Consider the following 19,089-nt stretch of genomic DNA (forward strand, 5'->3'; position numbering starts at 1 on the left):
AGCCTCCCACATTTTTTCTTTTTATGTTAAACTATAAACATGTTTAAGTCTATGCATAGTCCTGTTTCTCTAGCCAATGATAAAGAGTCCCAGGCTTGATAGAAGACTGTATCTTCTTTCTCCCTCTGAGACAAAGTTAGTCTATCCATTTCCGCACAGTCCAAAATCTTTTTTAGAATCAGTTCGTCGGAAAGTGATTCTTCACTCTTCCAGTGTTGGGCAAATGCAATCCTCGCCGCAGTAGTTACATGTAGAGTCAAATACATCGCTTGTTTACTAAGATCATCAGGTACAATGCCTAATAAGAAAACTTCAGGTTTAAATGTTAAAGGTTTTTGTAACATTTCCTCAAGCCATTTGTGTATTTTAATCCAATACTTTTTTGCTTTATCACAAGTCCACCACATATGATAAAACGTACCCGATTTGTATTTGCATTTGCATTTCCAACATCCATTTGACATATTTGGAAACATCTTAGCTAAATTTTCATATATGAATTTTCTTTATATGAAGTTGCTAATGTTACTTTAATATTTCTTTCCCACAGTTTTTGCCATTTCTCTAACTCAATATTATATCCAACATTTTGTGCCCATGTTATCATAGTTTCCTTAACCTGTTCATCTTCCATTCTCCTCTCCAGTAGGAAATTGTACAATCTTTTAATCATTTTCTTATCAGATTTAAGAATCACGTGATTAAATGCTGTTGACTCCTTATAAAAGCCCCACATTCTATGATCTTTGGCATATCTCGATTGCATTTGAACCTTGTGCCACCAAGAAATATTAATTCCTTGTTCTTCTATTTCTTGATTCAATTTTAATCCTCCATCGTTATCCAAAATATCATCATATCTCACGAGCGTATCAAAGTTCAATGCATTTGGATATACGAGAGCTTCCAATATTGTCGGACATCTCATTTGGGCTGCATGGCAAATCTTGGGCACTGTTTGTGTGACTTGGGATGTTTTGTTGGATGCTGTCCCTAATAGCTTGGTTCTTGGGCACTCATCCTTCTGGCTTGAGCGTTTGTTTGATTGGGGAGTCTGGAGCTCAAGTAATGAAGCTCAGCTTGTGGCCTTATGCTAATCACCTTCACTCAGACTAATCAGCCTTGCAGAACTGAGGGCTGAAATGAGAATAACCTCCTGTATTCTTCCCTGAATTTCGGAGGATGGCCATGATATTGCAATAAATAAAACTAGCACAGGTCTTCCTGAGTATTCTAGTGCGCTTCTCTTCTGCTGTGGTAAATGTTTTGTGAAAATACGTATTTTACCACAACCTGGGTTATTGCAAGCATCCTTTATATATAACCACCCAGCCAAAATTTTATTGCCCTCTAGAGCATATCGGACAACGAAGTGTGTTTAACCAGTAACGCCAAACCACCAGAAGGAGGGGAAGAGGCGGGGTTCCTGTACTGTCCAGGAATGACACTCTGTGACACTTGTGTCTTCTGACACTTCCTGCGCTTTCCCCTCTCCTTTCTAGAGTAACAGGAGCCACAACTGCACTTCCTGTGTTGCTCTCAGAAGCTAGTTCCCTTCTGCTCCGATGCAGAACAGGCTGCGGCCTCTTTGTCACTGCAGCCATCTCAGGTTGTCAGTTTTTCAGGCTTGCTGAAGGGAAACTGAAGTAACAATGAAGGCATTCAGGTAAACTCTTTCCCCAGAGCAGCTCAGAAGCAGACAAGAAGTGCAGCCGGCAGAGCCTGGGTTTGATGCTGTCTTAGCTGGCTTGCCTTAGCTCTTTCATGTTGGTTTATTTAAGCTTTGCAAGAGCAGCAAGCAATGAGCTGAATGGTTGACATACAGGAAGCTAAAATGCTTATGAATGTGCATGGTTAAGATCAGTTTTAAGAAAACTGTGAGTGAAAGGAAATAGTCACTTGTACTCTTTGCATGTTTGCAAAGGTAATATCTTTGTTCAGGGCTTTCAGCCTTCCTTACATTTTACCAAAAAATGATAGGCAGGATCACCGTATTCCTACCTGCACCATATTTTCTCCCTTCATTGTTAGTTTGGATAAGCGCCCAAGATTTGCCACACAGCCCAAATGAGCCCATTAACAGTGGCTCCCCTAACTAAAAGTCCTGAGTGGTTACTAACATGCAAAGAGATGCTTCAATGAATGTATCATTCTTTTGCATAGGATGGAAGAAAGATTTCCAGATATTTAATGGATTTTTAACTTGTGTGTTAGGCACCAGGATACCCAATGCTATGTTTAGAGAAACAGTATCCTTGAAAGTAAATTATTATATACATAATAGGCTTAAGGTGCACAGCCTCATGGAATTTAAGGCTGCATGGATAGGTGGTATGTTGGGTGGTCTAGAAGGAAACTTCAGAGCTATGAGAGGTGGGGGTTTGGGGAATAGGATGAGGGTTCTAGGATACATTTTACCTATGGGTGCTTTTTATGAGGCTTGGCCTCATGCTGTGCATTCTTACTGTATAGGTGAGGAATTTCTGTACTATCATCACTTTATTTCTTGTCATGCCATTTAAAAAAAAATCAATTTAGAGAATATGATAAATGTTGGTTTTCTTTGTTGCACTATTCTATGCCCAGAATGCTTTCTTTTCATCTATCTCAATTTATTCTCTCAGGACTCTTCTGGGGCAAATAGGCCAAGAAGGGAGTGGCCTTGTGACACTGTAGTTGAGCTGGTTTCAAACCATGATCTGTCACATGCAAACCCAAAGCATTTCCACTGCCCTATCCTGCGCCCTTTGTGTACTTTCCACAGGCATTTTTGTGTAATGTTGGCTCTCCTAGATGAGTACCTCCTTAAAATTTAGATTCACTTGGTCTGTCTAAGCAGAAAGAAATGCCTTTTAGTGCCAAACTGCTCTCTGAGACACGCGGCACAGAGCAAATTTGTAACATCAGTCAAACACTGGCTCTCTGCCCAAGGTTTAAATATAATCCACTGGCAACTGTATTTGAGTCCCTTCCCCTGAGAGTCTCTCTCAGTAAACCTTCCACTCTTAGGAGAACCATACTTTGCTGCTTGCCTGTGCCTCTGTATGCCTGTTCCCATGTAACTTGGCGGTGTACAGAAACCTCTGTCCCAGAGGAAGGTCAGCCATCTGCTCATCCTCCCCAGCATACACTTCCTCTGTAGCCTTTCAGTACTAACAGTCTCCATTCCTTTTTTAGGATAGGGTTCCTTGGCCTTGGCCTGATGGGAAGTGGCATCGTATCCAACTTATTAAAAATGGGCCACACTGTCACAGTCTGGAACCGGACTGCTGAGAAGGTGAGTTTATTCCTAGAAAGGCCAAGATGATATCAGATTATATAATAAAGCCCGCTAGACCTGGGGAGGGCAGACCTCTAGATTGTGGAATTTGCTTTGTTTTTTTAACTAGAACCCATAGATCCACCAACTGGAGCCAGATGCAAAGTGGTGACACAGGGCGTAGTGGAATTAATTAGCTACTACATCCCATGAGTCATACCCCAGCATGACCTTTATAGATAATACAGATCTTCATTTGAGTTACTACAGATAAGTCCATTTAGACCTAACAACTACTGCTATTAACTGGGAGCTGGAGACCCTTAATGATTTACTGCAAATCACCCAGAGAGCTACCAGTACGTTCTGAGCTACCTTCTACCCACTCCTGACCTAGACAGAGTCTCAGCCTGCAGAGACTTGATAAAGTAGTTGGGATAACTTTTGACTTGCTGATTTCAAATCAAGCTGTCACCCCAAAATGGAGTAAGCTGGGACACATGATATGGCGGGGGCGGGGGGGAGCTTTTTGGCCAGAACATAGGCGTTGCTGCCTGTCAGCATTAGAATAACTTTTGAAGCATGTATTTCTGAGCTCAGTTATTGCTTTGACAATTCCAGCTTAAATTATCACCAGCTCACAGTAGCTATGGTAACATTTTCCTCCCCTATGCATCGTCTTTTTTCCTCCCAGCTCGTGCTATTTTTGAGGCTGGTGGCAGAAGCTCTGCCTTCTGATCTCTGGAACAGCTGTGGCTGCTGCCATTTGCCCCAGTTCCTCTCAGAAGGCAGGCTTCTGTCTCTCGGCCCATGGGCATTAAACCCTTCCATGGAATCCCAGAGTTTCTTAGGGTGCAGTTTGAAAGCCATTGCATAGACAAAAAGGTTGGTTACCGATGTAGAAAGCAGAGAAGAAATTTGAGTTAGCCTGGGTGAATTGTATCAAGCATGCCTGTAGGATTATTAAAGCTTTTTATCTTTGTTCATTTAAACCCAGCTTTATTCTGCTCTCTCTTGGGTTGACGATGAGCAAATCGGAGTCCCTGGTTCAGCCAAGGCCTGAATTGGCCTTTCTTGTCCAATTGTTTCCATTTCTTACATTTGGGTCTGTGACTTTTGCAGTGTGATTTGTTCATCCAGGAGGGGGCACGATTGGGAAGAACCCCCGCTGAAGTGGTCTCAACCTGTGACATCACTTTCGCCTGTGTATCTGATCCAAAAGCAGCCAAGGATGTAAGGATTACCTCTTTTCTCATGCATGCACCTCTCCTCTGGCAGGCTGTTCACAACTGACTTGCCCTGCCACAAACCGTTCTGATTTCGTGACTGCAGATTAGCTTTACCTCTCTGAAAATGAAGAAATCCTATTCATTTTAAACAGGAGGAAAACATTTTCTAGCAAACATGTCTAATAATTCTCCAGAATATTTGCAAGGCTTTGCATATACTTATTATATCTCTCATTTTGAAAATGTCAATGTTGTTTGCATCATAGATAACTTCTAAGTTACAGAAGCCAAAGCTAGTTTTATTATTTTGATGGTCCGTGTTTGGTAATTTTATATATTATGTATAGTTTCTCTTCATAAAAATTACACAGGACAAAAGTGGAAGAAGACTGCAGCAGAATCTGAAAGGACCTGAAATGACAATTAGAACTGAAAGTGCATTAAGTCTGACTGCGCTTTGGTAGGGTGGAAATGCAGTGATTCCCCAACTTGAGCAAGACATGCTTGTGTGCTTTGAAAGTTTGAAGTGTTCTTGAAAAATTTAGCTCATGGGGGCATCCCCCATTCTGTATGTCTCTGAGCAGAAAGGAGCTGTGTACCCTCTCTCTCTCCCACTCCTTGGAATGATAATGGTATGATAGTGTTCCCTCATGCAAGAGCTGACAGATGTGGGAAAGTCTCAGAAGTCCCACCATCATCTTTGGAAACTGACTCACTGGGCAAAGGCTGGAAAGAGAGGCTGGGAGGCAATATAAACTGGACTAGCCTACAGTTGCAGGGAGGTGGTCTCTGTTTTTTGTGAGTTTATAGAGAAGTAAGGTGTAAGAGCAAAGTGTGCTGCCAATTCTGATTTGAGCAGCAGCGGGGAGCTATGCCCCAAGTATAAAAACTGCTCTGTGTCTCAGCTGTGCAGCGGTCTTTTCTGTCACGTCTGTTTGAGCCATATGCTTTATCCCCTTGTTAAATGAATGGACTAGTTCTTCAGAGTATTGTTGGTCTGGACTATATAACAATATATATGCTGTTCTGATGCCTAAGTGACTACAGCTTGCTGTAGATACACCTCTTCCTGCTTTGCAATTTTGGGTGGCTTTCCAGAATTTTATTGTGGTATTTCTGTCACAGCAATTAACCCTATGAGAATTCACTACTCATATTTACAGTTGGGGAAGAAAAGCTGAGAGACTTACTTCCCTGAGACCATCAAGAGGTGGAGCTTGTGCCTTGGTCTCACAGGTCAAGGACAGCTGGAGGTTACATACTCAGTCCATATTGTCTTACACCAAGCTCTAAAATAGGAAAAAGAAAAGGTAGCTGTCTTAGCGATTTAAAAAAACCCAAAAGGCCAGTTGGAAGGTTACAAAATAGTGTGCTGGCTTTTGTTTTCCAGAGCTCATAATCAGGCTACATGGTAAAACTAATGCAGAGCTGCAGGAGCTGGCAGATGTTCACGTCACGGAGTCTGCATTTACAAACGGTGTTCAGTTGGAACTTGGGTGGGAATAGCAGTAGGTACTCTGAGAGCTCCATGTTCCACCTGGGACTGCTGGGATCCAGAAGCATGCCGTGGTCAAGGGAAGCCTGTGGTTGGTGCTTGGTAACATCTCAAGAAAGCTGACAGCTGAGGAAGACTCTGGATGCGAGTCCTGCCCAGCCCAGTGTCATACCATAACTCAAGGAAAGCACAGTTTAAGTGAAGTCAGTACAAAAATAGATGAGTAGCTGAGTTTAAGCAATTTGATACTGGCTGTGGAGTTGATCTGAACCAGAGTCGTACTGGCGCTGATAAGCACCTCTCCCCAGGGAGAAGTAGGAAGCTACGTATATGCCAGGTCAGACTATCTGTTCATCTGCCTGAATATTGCCCATATTAGGCTGTCTGAGTTAAATCAATGGACAGGCTTTCCATGCCTTTTTTCTGTTGACCTGCATAAATCTGGAGTTCCTTCCAGTCTTTTGAGTGTAATAGTTTGCAGATGCTGCTGTACCAGTATAGATTTCTGGGCCTGTGTGGCTTGATGCTCAGATTGGCCAATAAGAAACTAGTTTTAATTCATCTGCAGCCCAGTTAATTCTCCACTTGGAAAGCACACCGCCGTACCCTGATACAGCTTAACCTATCCCTGCCTAATCCAGGTGTGTGTCTGTCAATCTGGGGTGTGTCAATCTGGGGTGTGTGGGGGGGCGGGGAGAGAAACAAGTAATGCCATCATTTAGCTGCCTTCATAAAGTACCTTAACGTTTTCCATCTGCTATGATGAGCAGCAGCCACCTACCAGCCTCTCCTTTCACAGAGGAGGCTAGTAGAAGCCCCTTTGGCATTATTAAGGTCAGCGTTGCTTTGCAGACACCCTATTGCTTTCCCGCTCTTCTGTTCTCACAGCTGGTGCTTGGTCCTAGTGGAGTACTCCAGGGTATACGTCCAGGAAAGTGCTATGTGGACATGTCCACTGTGGATGCAGATACCGTTACAGAATTGGCCCAGGTAACCATAGCAGACCGAATGCCTGTCTTTTGTTATTTTATTTGTTACCTGCTATTCCGTGTGATGTGTTCCTCAATTTTTTAATCAAAGGAAATGCTACCCTCTTAAGGCATTCTTTCTACCATAAAAAGTGGGGCCTCTAGCCAAAGCTTTGTTCTTTGCCTTCAAATTATATGTGAAAGCCAAAAGTTCTTTTCCTGCTGATTCCTAATCTTGCAAGCATTATGTATGTATCTGTATGGGAGTGCATGTATGCCCCCCCAGTGCTCGTTAGGACTTTCACTTTCCTCAAAGAACCTACATGGTTAATATTCTAGTACTCTAAGCCATTGATCGGTTAAGCTGCTGCAGTAATATGGAAATTGCTGGCAGGAGCTAATGGGTGTTCCTATAATCAATAGGTGTTTTAGATTTCCTGTATTTCCTGATTTTTTTTAAGGTTAAGATAAGAGCTTTTCTGTTAGACATTTTCCCATTTTTTGTTTTTTTGTTTCTTTTCCTCCAGGTGATCGTATCCAGGGGTGGTCGCTTCCTGGAAGCCCCAGTCTCAGGGAACCAACAGTTATCTAATGACGGGATGTTAGTGATCTTAGCTGCTGGAGACAGAGGCTTATATGAAGACTGCAGTAGCTGTTTCCAAGCAATGGGGAAGACCTCTTTTTTTCTAGGTAATATATTGTAATTCAGTGTTGAAAAGGATCCTAACAAGCTGATTGTACATAGGACTAATCATGCCTAGGCCCATTGATTTTCATTTGCTTAGACATGCCTAACTGTAACTCTTAAAGCCTGTAGATCAAGGATGGGCAACCTCAAGCCTGGAGGCCCAATCCAGGCCCCCAGAATTCCCTAGTTGGACGATCCCTTTCTTCAAGGCCACACCACTTTATGCTGACTGCTGATCATTTGGTGGTTTTCTAACTTTTGCGGAGTTTTATCTCCATTCTAAAGGGTTAAAGTGCCTCTTCTGTGCTTTGGTTACAGACAGTAAGAGCATCAAGCTGAAATATGCTGGTAATTTAGCCCTGCCATTTTGCCATTAGCCCCACGCACCACTGGAATGTCCCTTGAGGACTTCCGCAGAACTGAATTTTGCCCTCAGACAGGAAGAGAATCCCTACTTCTCCTGTATATTGCAAACTGATTTCTGCTGGCTTGCTTGATTTTCTGCTGGCTTGCTTGATTTCTGCTGGCGTCAGTCCTGCCAAACTTTAATCATGATAGCTATGGGAGAGAATTAAACTTGAGAAGGCATTTTTAAAAATATTTTGGCTTTTAGGTAGCTAATCATACTTTTTACAAAGCCGCTGAAAGAATGTTGTACATTGAACAGAGAGCTTCAGAGCTATTGGACAGTGTATAAATTAATGTTGTTGTTGAAAGTAGAATTTTAGTTCATCCTTGACAGCATCTGACAAAGTTCAGTGAAATGGTATATAACCAACTGCCTGTAATTTGCTTCTCTTTAATAATGAGAAAAGTCTGTTTAGGAAGTTAGACTTGGTACTGTTCCTGTGTCAGTATTTTCCCCTAAAAATAACACCAAAAGACCGGTTGTGAGCCACCCCGAGGCTTTGTTGCGATGGGGGCGGCATAAAAATCTTTTAAATAAATAAATAAATAAATCCTATGAACTTGCCTGGGAGCATTAAAATGTTCTAAATCAATCAATCAATCAATCAATCCTATGACCTTGCCTGGGAGCGTGTGTCCCAGGGACCATAGGATTGCTCAGTAAAACTCTCAAGCTCACAGATAGTGCTCTGACCTCAGAAGAGGGGCCACACACCTGTCACAGAAAGATCCCTTTCCATGACCATAGTGCCTTTCCCATCACTGCTGTGGGAGAAGCAAAAATGGAACGTTTTAGTGGGCAAGGATGGAAAGAGACCAGTGAAGGCAGAACACAAGATACATTGAGGCTCTTCTGGCCTCTTTCACTTTCTTTCCAAAGTGCCCTTTTCTGTATGGATTGAAAATCACCAAAGATGGGAAGATGAATAAAAGATCACCTCTGCCTCTGTTCCCACCCTGCTGGCTTCCTAAAGTTTAGTGGGTTAACTGTGTGAGATGTGTACTGTTGCGCATGTGTTAACTGGCCATTATAAGTGCTTGAGATTAGTAAGGAACTATGTTGCTGCATCCTGAACAAACTGAGAATGATGAGGAAGTTGTGGAGGTTGTTTGTTTGTTTGTTTGTTTATGGATTTATAGCCTGCCTGCCTGCCTGCCTGCCTTCCTTCATTTATGGATTTCTATCCTGCCTTTTTCCTACAAAGGGCTCAAGGCAGCTTACATCATTCTCCTCCTCCATCTTATCCCCACAGCAACAGCCCTGTGCGGTAGGTTGGGCTGAGAGTCTGTGACTGGCCCAGAGTCACCCTGTTGGCTCCATGGCCGAGTGGGGACTAGAACCCAGGTCGTCTGAGTCCCAGTCCCGTGCTCTTCACCACTACACCACACTGGCTCTCCTATCTAATTGTCCTAGATAGTTCTCTCTTCTCCCCTCAACCTCACTGTGCAGCCCCTGTATTGAGTGTGAAGTGCTTGAAAGGATAAGAATTTTAGGGAAAGAATAGCAGATGTCATTGGTTATTGTACAGAAGAGCTTAAAAACCAGTGGCCTAGGTGTGGGTCCTTGCTTTTTTTTTCCCCTTATGTAAGGCTATTCAACAGTGTGTCCCTCTCTCACAGGGGAAGTGGGCAATGCTGCCAAGATGATGTTGATTGTCAACATGGTCCAAGGAAGCTTCATGGCCACAATAGCAGAAGGATTGACTCTGGCTCAGGTGACTGGTCAGTCGCAGCAGACCCTTCTGGATATCCTCAATCAGGGACAGCTCGCCAGCATCTTCCTGGATCAGAAGTGCCAAAGTAATGTTCTCTTTGTCCTTTTTCTGCCATAATATGCTGTGACAGTAACTATAAGCTTTGCCAATCAGCTGCAAGAATTAGGTTTAAAGGGTTTGGAAAATAGAAGAGGAGAATAAGCATTGTTTCTGGGACTTTGCATTCACTGTTCCTTCTGTGGAGTGCAGTAAAATTGCAACACTGAGACATCTGGATGTCTTACGGCCAAGCATTTTAACCAAGGTACTCTTCTGGCAGTGCGTGCTTGCTGCTGACTGGTGTTAAACAGCCAAGGTGTTAAATCCATAGGGTGATAACAGCCCATAGGGAAGAGGCCCTAACTCTGGCAAAGCATACACTTTTCATGTACAAGTTCCAGATCCAATTGTGGATGGCAGGCCTAGGAAAGACTGCCCATTAGAGTAGGTAACACTGGGCCCAAAAAAGCCAACGTGGCCAACAGCTGGGATAGTGGAATGTGAAGAAGTACCTGTGGTTTGTTCCCTTTCTTTTCCAGACATCCTACAAGGAAACTTTAAACCGGATTTCTACCTGAAATACATCCAGAAGGATCTCAGATTAGCCATTGCACTAGGCGATTCTGTTAACCACCCAACTCCCATGGCAGCTGCAGCCAATGAGGTATTATTATTATTATTATTATAACATTTCTATGCCGCCCCTTGCCGAAACCTCGGGGCGGATTACAACACGATAAAATACAATGAAATACAATAGCACATAATAATAAATTACCATTAAATACAAAATACAAAAAATACATTGATTTACAAATATAAGATTAAAATTATCAGTATAAGTTAAGTAAATAAAAATATAGGAAGAGAAAGAGAAGGAAGAAGAAGTTGCCCTGGCCAGATCATATGTTTTAACAATTAAAATGATGTTTAAATAAAAAGGTCTTTACCTGGCGCCGAAAAACCAGTAACGACGGTGCCAGGCGGACCTCTTTGGGGAGTGAATTCCATAGGTTGGGTGCCACCGCAGGTATGTATTGGCCAGGCTCATTTTTGTGCCATACTGACTTAAGAGCAGCTGTGGCTTGCAGAGAGAGGTCACCATATAAATACTTCTCGTGAATTCAGGCATTGCATACTTGGCAACACAAAGCTTTATAAAGTAATACGGGAAGCAGAATTTAGATAAACAAGCTGCAAAGCAGAGGGAAAAAATGTTTTTAGATTAGTGCACAGCTCTGTGCATGTCCCTCTTCATGGATCACTGCCTTGTTGTGGCGAGGGGGCTTGTGTAGCTCAATGAAGCTATGAGCTATGCCGTGCAGGGCCACCCAAGACAGTCAGGTCATAGCAGAGAGCTCTGACAAAAGGTGATCCACTGGAGAAGTAAATTGCAACTCACTCCAGTATCCTTGCCATGAAAACCCCATGGAGAGTATCAACAGGCAAAGAGATAAGACGCCGGAAGATGAGCCCCTCAGGTTGGAAGGTGTCCATTGTGCTACTGGGGATGAGCAGAGGGCTAGTACTAGTAGCACCAGAAAGAATGAAGCCACTGGGTCAAGGCCGAAAGGACACTCAGTTGCAGATGTATCTGGTGGTGAAAGGAGAGTTCGATGCTGTAAAGATCTATACTCCATATGAACCTGGAATGTAAGATCTATGAATCAAGGTAAGCTGGACATGGTCAAACGTGAGATGACAAGACTGAACATTGACATCTTAGGAATCCATGAACCAAAGTGGACAGGAATGGGGGAATTTAATTCAGATGACCATCAGGTATAACTACTGAATCCCCCAGAAGAAATGGAGTAGCCTTCATAGTCAATAAAAGAGTAGGAAAAGCAGTACTGGGATACAGTGTCCTAAATGACAGAATGATCTCAGTTCAAATCCAAGGCAAACCATTCAACATCACAATAGTCCAAGTCTATGCCCCAACCACTGGTGCTGAAGAGACTGAAGTTGACCAGTTCTATGAAGGCCTACAACACCTTCTACAATTAACTCCAAAAAATGATCTCCTTATCATCATGGGGGATTGGAATGCTAAAGTTAGGAAGCCAAAAGATAACTGGAATAACAGGCAAGTTTGGCCTTGGAGTACAAAATGAAGCAAGGCAAAGGCTGGCAGAATTTTATCAAGAGAACACGCTGGTCATATCAAACACGCTTTTCCAACAACTCGAGGTGACTCTACATATGGACATCACCAGATGGTCAACACAGAAATCAGATTGACTATGTGCTCTGCAGCCAAAAATGGAGAAGCTCTATACAGTTAGTAAAAACAAGACCAGGAGCTGACTGTGGCTCAGATCATGAGCCTCTTGTTGCAAAATTATGGCTTAAATTGAAGAAAGTAGGGAAAAGCACTAGGCCACTCAGGTATGACCTAAATCATATCCCTGATGAATATACAGTAGAGGTGACAAATAGATTTAAGGAATCTTAAATAGATAGAATGCCTGAAGAACTATAGACGGAGGTTCACAACACTGTACAAGAGGCAGCAACTAAAACCATCCCAAAGAAAAAGAAATGCAAGAAAGCAAAATGGCTGTCTGAGGAAGTTTTACAAATAGCTGAGGAAAGAAGCAGCGAAAGGCAAGGGAGAAAGGGAAATATGACCCTATTGAATGCAGAATTCCAGAGAATAGCTAGAAGAGATAAGAAGGCCTTCTTAAATGAACAGTGTAAAGAAATAGAAGAAAGCAATAGAATAGGGAGGACCAGAGATCTCTTCAAGAAAATTGGAGATATGAAGGGAACATTTCATGCAAAGATGGGCATGATGAAGGACCAAAATGGCAGGGACCTAACAGAGGCAGAAGAGATTGACAAGATTACACAGAAGAACTATACAAGAAAGAGCTTAACATCCCTGATAACCACGATGGGGTGGTCACTGACCTTGAGCCAGACATCCTGGAATGTGAAGTCAAATTGGCCTTAGGAAGACTTAGCAACAACAAAGCTAGTGGAGGAGACAGTATTCCAGCTGAGCTATTCAAAATCCTAAAAGACGATGCAGTAAAAGTGCTACACTCAATATGCCAGCAAATTTGGAAAACTCAAGAGTGGCCACAGGATTGGAAAAGGTCAGTTTACATTCTGATCCCAAAGAAGGGCAATGCCAACGAATGTTCAAACTACCGCACCATTGCATTCATTTTACATGCTAGCAAATTTACGCTCAAAATCCTACAAGCTAGGTTCCAGCAGTTTGTGGACTGAGAACTACCAGAAGTACAGGCAGGATTTCGAAGAGGGAGAGGAACTAGAGATCAAATTGCCAACATACGCTGGATCATGGAGAAAGCTAGGGAGTTCCAGAAAAACATCTACTTCTTTGTCGTGGCCTCTGTGCATCACACATATGGGTTCTGCGCCTGCGCAGTGCCTTTGGCCGGAAGATTAACAACTAATGGTTTTTTGGCGGGAACTCCGCTCCCTCTCCCCCCTAGCATTATATAAGGAGCAGAGTATCCACCATTTTCCAGTCTTTGCGACTGCTGTTCGTTGTGCCTCGTGCCGCTTCGCTCTCGCTTAGATCATTACTTACCTTCTCGTTTGTTGAAAAATTCCTTTTTCTTACCAAGTTAGTATTCCCTTGTTCCTGTTACTCTTAGTATCTCACTCAGTTCTTGTTTTTTCACTTTATTCTCTCTTGTTCCTCCTAAACAAAACAAAACAAAAAATATTCTCCCACTTTGCTATCTTCTTTTCTTCATTTTTCTAAGATGGCGCAATGAGCAGCATTCCGCAAGTGCGGAAAGTGCAGCTCCAAAGTGCCCACCGCGGACCCGCATGACCTGTGCCTCCTTTGCCTGGGGAAAGGGCACAGGACAGATAAATGCAGCCACTGTTTGGCCTTCTCCAAACAGGCGAGGAAGAATCGGGAGAACCGCCTCCGCAAGCTCTTGTGGGACCAGGCTTTCCTCCAATTGGACCAGCTGGTGGCTAAGCCCCCTACAGTGGTTCCAACCAAAGGCCGCCAACTCAGGCCGCCCTGCCGCAACGCCCGGCCTCTTCCTCCATTGCTCCGCCCTCACGCCCTTCGGAAGAAGGTGCTTCCAGCATGGCCGATCAGCCCATTTCTCTTCCAAGGAAACAAAAGGAGAAACGAAAGCACAGAGATCCGGACAAACATCCTGTGCATAAGAAGGCCAAAAAAGATAAGGGGGGCAAGCCGGTTAAGAAATCGATTTCCAGAGGACGATCTTCACTGCCATCTCCTCGGGATCGTTTCCATTCTACACCAAGAGATGTCCCGAGGGTTCCATCTAGAGAAAGTGGCAGATCGGAGTTGCCAGGAGATTCCTCTTCCAGTGCTCCACCCCCTTACTGTATGGAATCTGATGAGTCGGAGGTTGACTTGACCTCACCAGATGCAGCGGTTACTTCTCAACAGCCGGGGTCACCTGAAGAACCGTATATCTCTTTCAACGAGCTAATGGGCAGACTGGTGAAGTCGCTTGACATTGAAACCCACCAACAACCGGGGCCAAGCACTGACCATTTTTTTGATGTGGTCAGGGGCGAATGATCCACCTCCATCGCCTTACCACTCATAACGACTCTGCGGCAGGCAGTGACTCAGCCATGGGACCTCCTGGTTCACCCACAACCGACTTCACGTAAATATGAATCCATGTATCGGGTTCAAGAGGAGGACATCCCATTCCTCCTCTGTCACCCCAAGCCGAATTCGGTTGTTGTGGAATCCTCTCAGGGCCGGGAAGCACGTGGACACACTTTGCCTCGTGATAAGGAAGGAAGAAAAGTTGACTCCCTCGCCCGTCGGGTGTACGCAGCTTCGGGTCTTGGACTATGAATTTCAAATTATGAGGCGACCCTGGCGCGCTATCAGTACTTCCTTATGCAGCACCTAGATATCATCATTGACACCTTCCCAGGGAACCAGGGCGAATTAGCAAAAACTTTTGTTAAGGAAGCTATGCAGGTGGCGGTGCAACATCTTTCCACAGCGAGGCACCACGTTGACTCTGATTCAAGGTCGCTTGTCGGTGCCATTTCCCTCCGCAGACACACCTGGTTGCGTAATTGCAATTTTCCTGAAGAGATGAAGCGGAGAATTGAGGAGATGCCATTCGACGGATCCGGTCTCTTCAATGCGAAGACGGATAGTAAACTGAAAAAGATCCATGAATCCAGAATGACAGCCCGGCATATGGAACTGCAATCCCAGCCCCGACGTAAGTGGTCATGGTCACACCTGCAATACTGCCAACAATTCCAACCTCGGCAACAACAACCACATCAACGCCAGCAGCGCCACAGACAACAACCGTCCCAGCGTTTCCACCAGGGCCGCCGTCGCTTCGACATGGATAGGCGACAGCGCTGATGGGACGTGCAAGCCTTTCCTCTCCTCACCTCACTCTCCCCTCTTATTTGGGGACCGACTGAATAGTTGGCTCCCCACTTGGGAGTCCATTACATCTGATGGATGGGTGTTATCCATTTTCCTGCACAGCTATAGAATTGAATTCGACGTTGTTCCATCATCGAATTTTATCCGTTTTACACTGGCCTCCTTGGTACTGTTGGATGAAATTCACCAACTCCTTACTAAGGGAGCTGTTCGTCACTTAACGTCGGACGGACTCCATGGATTCTATTCTAAATATTTTATGGTCCTGAAACGAGATGGGGGTCTCCGACCCATATTGGACTTGAGAGCTCTCAATAAATTCATAACACCAAAGAAGTTTCGGATGACCACGCTCCAAAATATACTTCCGTTGCTGGGGAGAGGGGATTGGTTCGCCTTGTTGGACTTGAAGGATGCCTATTTTCATATTTCAATACATCCACGTCATAGGCGATTCCTTCATTTCGCGGTAGGCTCTGAGATCTACGAATTCAAGGTGTTACCGTTTGGATTGGCCACTGCACCAAGAGTTTTTACGAAGTGTATGGCTCCTGTTTGCGCACACCTTCGACTACGTGGAATTCGGATATACCCGTACCTTGATGATTGGTTGTTGGTTTCCGACACTAGGGCAGGACTTTTGTGTGCCGTTGATATTACTTGTGCTCTTTTACAAGACCTTGGACTCTGCATTAATCAACAGAAGTCTTCTCTTATCCCTGCACAGACAATCAACTTTATTGGAGCCCGGCTGGATTCTACGTTGACAAGAGCCTTTCTTCCTCAAGACAGACATTATGCCATCACTCGGTGCATCTCTCAGATTCGACGAGAAAGGACTGTCCCTGCCCAATCTATCCAGAGTCTGTTGGGACACATGGCTGCATCCATCGCCGTGGTTCCACATGCCAAACTCAGACTACGCCCTCTTCAGTTATTCTTCAACAGAATGTTCCGACCACAGAGAGATCCACCTACCGAACGGATTCGGCTCCCGGCCTCCGTTCTTCAGTCCCTGTCATGGTGGACCGAACCAGTCAATTTGAATGTCGGTGTCCTGTTTCGGCCTCGGTACGCTACAGTGGCTCTCGGTACCAACGCATCCCTTCTCGGATGGGGAGCCATTTGCTCCGGACTACGTACCCAAGGGATGTGGAGTCCCGGGGATTCCAGGAACCACATCAACTTTCTGGAACTTCTTGCTGTTTTCAAAGCCCTGCAATCGTTTGAAGACATGCTTCTTCATCAGGTTGTCCAGGTGACTTCAGACAACATGGCTACGGTCTTTTATTTGAACAAGCAAGGGGGAACCCGGTCCCCGAAACTAGCCCATCTGTCCATCAAAATTTGGGACTGGTGCATACCAAGAGATATCACTCTTCTAGCAGTACATCTTGCGGGCACGGACAATGTAGAGGCAGATCTCTTGAGCAGACATATGTTGCGGTCACACGAATGGGAACTGGACCATCGGGTTCGCGACAGACTGTTCTACTTCTGGAGTCCGCCGGACATAGACCTGTTTGCCACCCAACAGAACAGGGTGTGGATGAACTATTGTTCCAGAGTGGGGATAGGAGAGGGGTCGTCCAGGGACGCCTTCATGATCCCCTGGACCACCTGACTTTTTACGCTTTCCCGCCGATCCCCCTCATCATGAGAGTGTTGGCAAAGATCATTCACGAAGGGGCCACAGGGCTACTGATAACCCCCCTGGTGGCCGCGCCAACCATGGTTCTCAACTCTCCTTCACATCTCTCGGGAAGATTTTCTTCAGCTCCCTCTCCTTCCTTATCTCATTACTCAGGGGAGAGGCACGATACGACACCCAGACCTATTGTCGCTGAAATTGACTGCCTGGAGGATCCGATAACTGTATGTACTGCACTGGTGTCGACGCCACCGGCGATGACTACTACCTCTACTTCACAGACTTTACATCCAGATCTGCTATATATTCTCGAATCTGCATTAAGACCGTCCACTAGGAAGTCGTATGCAGCTAAATGGCGTAGACTCTCCCGCTTTGTCGAATCTCACTCATTTCCGGCGTCATCAGCATCGATTCAGCAGATTCTTCAATTCCTCTTCAAATTACATCAGTCTGGACTTAAACCTTCTTCCATAAAAGTATATACAGCAGCGATTTCTCACTACCGTGGAACTATGCAAGGTTTCTCTGTTTTTTCTCAACCTCTGATTAAACGATTTTTGAGAGGATTGGGTAACCTCCATCTAATGATAAGGCCTCTAATGCCCACTTGGAGTCTTTCAGTGGTTTTGCAAGCACTGACCCGACCACCTTTTGAACCCATGGCGACAATCTATTTATGCCTTGTCTCATGGAAGACTGCTTTTCTAGTAGCTATTACTTCAGCCCGTAGATCATCTGAACAATGCGCCCTTAGGGTAGACCCCCCCTTTTTTTAATTTTCATAAGGAAAAGGTAGTTCTACGGCTGGATCCGTCTTTTCTTCCTAAGATTGCTACCTGGTTTCACATGCAGCAGGAGATCATTTTGCCAGCGTTCTTCCCAGCTCCTTCAAATCCAATAGAGAGATCCCTGCATATGCTGGATGTTCATCGTTGCTTAGCCTTTTATAGGTCTAGGACTGAATCTGTTCGACACTCCAATAGACTTTTTGTTAAATACTCGGAACACGACCGGGACTATCCGGTCACTTCACAACAACTTTCCAAATGGATAGTGCAAACAATTGTGCTGTCCTACCAATTGACTAAATTGGACTTGCCATCTACTCCAAGAGGTCATTTTACAAGGGCTGTGACTGCTTCTTCGGCTTTTGCATCGGGAGTTCCGATGGAAGATGTTTGCAGAGCTGCCACTTGGCTACCCCGTGTACCTTTGCCAGACACTACAGACTTGATGGCAGCGCCAGGCAAGACTGCTCTTTTGGCAGGGCTGTCCTCTCTTCTATTCTTCACTGATGACACCTCCCTCCTCCAAGTCTGGGTAAGCTTGTTATTCTACCCATATGTGTGATGCACAGAGGCCACGACGAAGAAGAGCAGGTTGCTTACCTGTAACTGATGTTCTTCGAGTGGCCATCTGTGCAGTCACACAACCCACCCTCCGACCCCGCTTGGTGTCATGGGTGGTCCGACTTCCTTCTCCTCGATGCTAGGATCTCTTTAGATATTTGTCGTACCAGTGAAATTTTTGTTTTTTGCCATCATGACAATAACTTTATTACGGGAGCGAACGTCGGTCTTTCAAAGACTGGAAAATGGCGGACACTCCACTCCTTATATAATGCTAGGAGGGAGGGGGAGCGGAGTTCCCGCCAAGAAACCGTTAGCTGTTAATCTTCCGGCCAAAGGCACTGCGCAGGTGCAGAACCCATATGTGTGACTGCACAGATGGCCACTCGAAGAACATCAGTTACAGGTAAGCAACCTGCTCTTCTGCTTCATTTACTATACTAAAGCCTTTGATTGTGTGGATCACAACAAATTGTGGCAAGTTCTTAAAGAGACCATCTTATTTGTCTCTTGAGAAACCTGTATGCAGGTCAAGAAGCAACAGTGAGAACTGGACATGGAACTACTGATTGGTTCAAGATTAGGAAAGGAGTACGGCAAGGATGCATACTGTCACCCTGCTTATTTAACTTATATGCAGAGCACATCATGAGAAAGGCGGGGCTAGATGAATCACAAGTCAAAATTAAGATTGCCAAGAGAAATATCAGCAACCTCAGATATGCAGATGATACCACTCTAATGGCAGAAAGTGAAGAGGAACTAAAGAGCCTCTTGAAGCGGGTGAAGGAGGAGAGCGCAAAAGTTGGTTTGAAACTCAACATTAAGAAAACTAAGATCATGGCATCCGGTCCTCTCACTACCTGGCAAAAAGATGGGGAAGA

At 44.6% G+C, this 19,089-nt stretch overlaps 1 protein-coding gene across 14 annotated transcripts in view; it reads left to right on the forward strand.

The window, feature by feature from the left end:
• The window catches only part of GLYR1 (glyoxylate reductase 1 homolog), a 64,120-nt gene that overhangs the window by 40,756 nt on the left and 4,275 nt on the right, over positions 1-19,089 (forward strand). For 10 of the 14 annotated variants that reach the window (XM_044445650.1, XM_044445654.1, XM_044445648.1 and 7 more), the window contains 6 exons: positions 3,178-3,277; positions 4,382-4,492; positions 6,872-6,973; positions 7,479-7,641; positions 9,668-9,847; positions 10,341-10,465. In XM_044445650.1, coding sequence (XP_044301585.1) covers positions 3,178-3,277; positions 4,382-4,492; positions 6,872-6,973; positions 7,479-7,641; positions 9,668-9,847; positions 10,341-10,465 — 781 coding nt within the window. The remainder of the gene's footprint in view (positions 1-3,177; positions 3,278-4,381; positions 4,493-6,871; positions 6,974-7,478; positions 7,642-9,667; positions 9,848-10,340; positions 10,466-19,089) is intronic. The other 4 variants (XM_044445651.1, XM_044445659.1, XM_044445652.1 and 1 more) reach the window with 3 other exon arrangements.

The sequence above is a fragment of the Varanus komodoensis genome, unplaced genomic scaffold, assembly GCF_004798865.1.
Source record: "Varanus komodoensis strain SLA01 unplaced genomic scaffold, ASM479886v1 scaffold49, whole genome shotgun sequence".
Classification (NCBI taxonomy): Eukaryota; Metazoa; Chordata; class Lepidosauria; order Squamata; family Varanidae; genus Varanus; species Varanus komodoensis.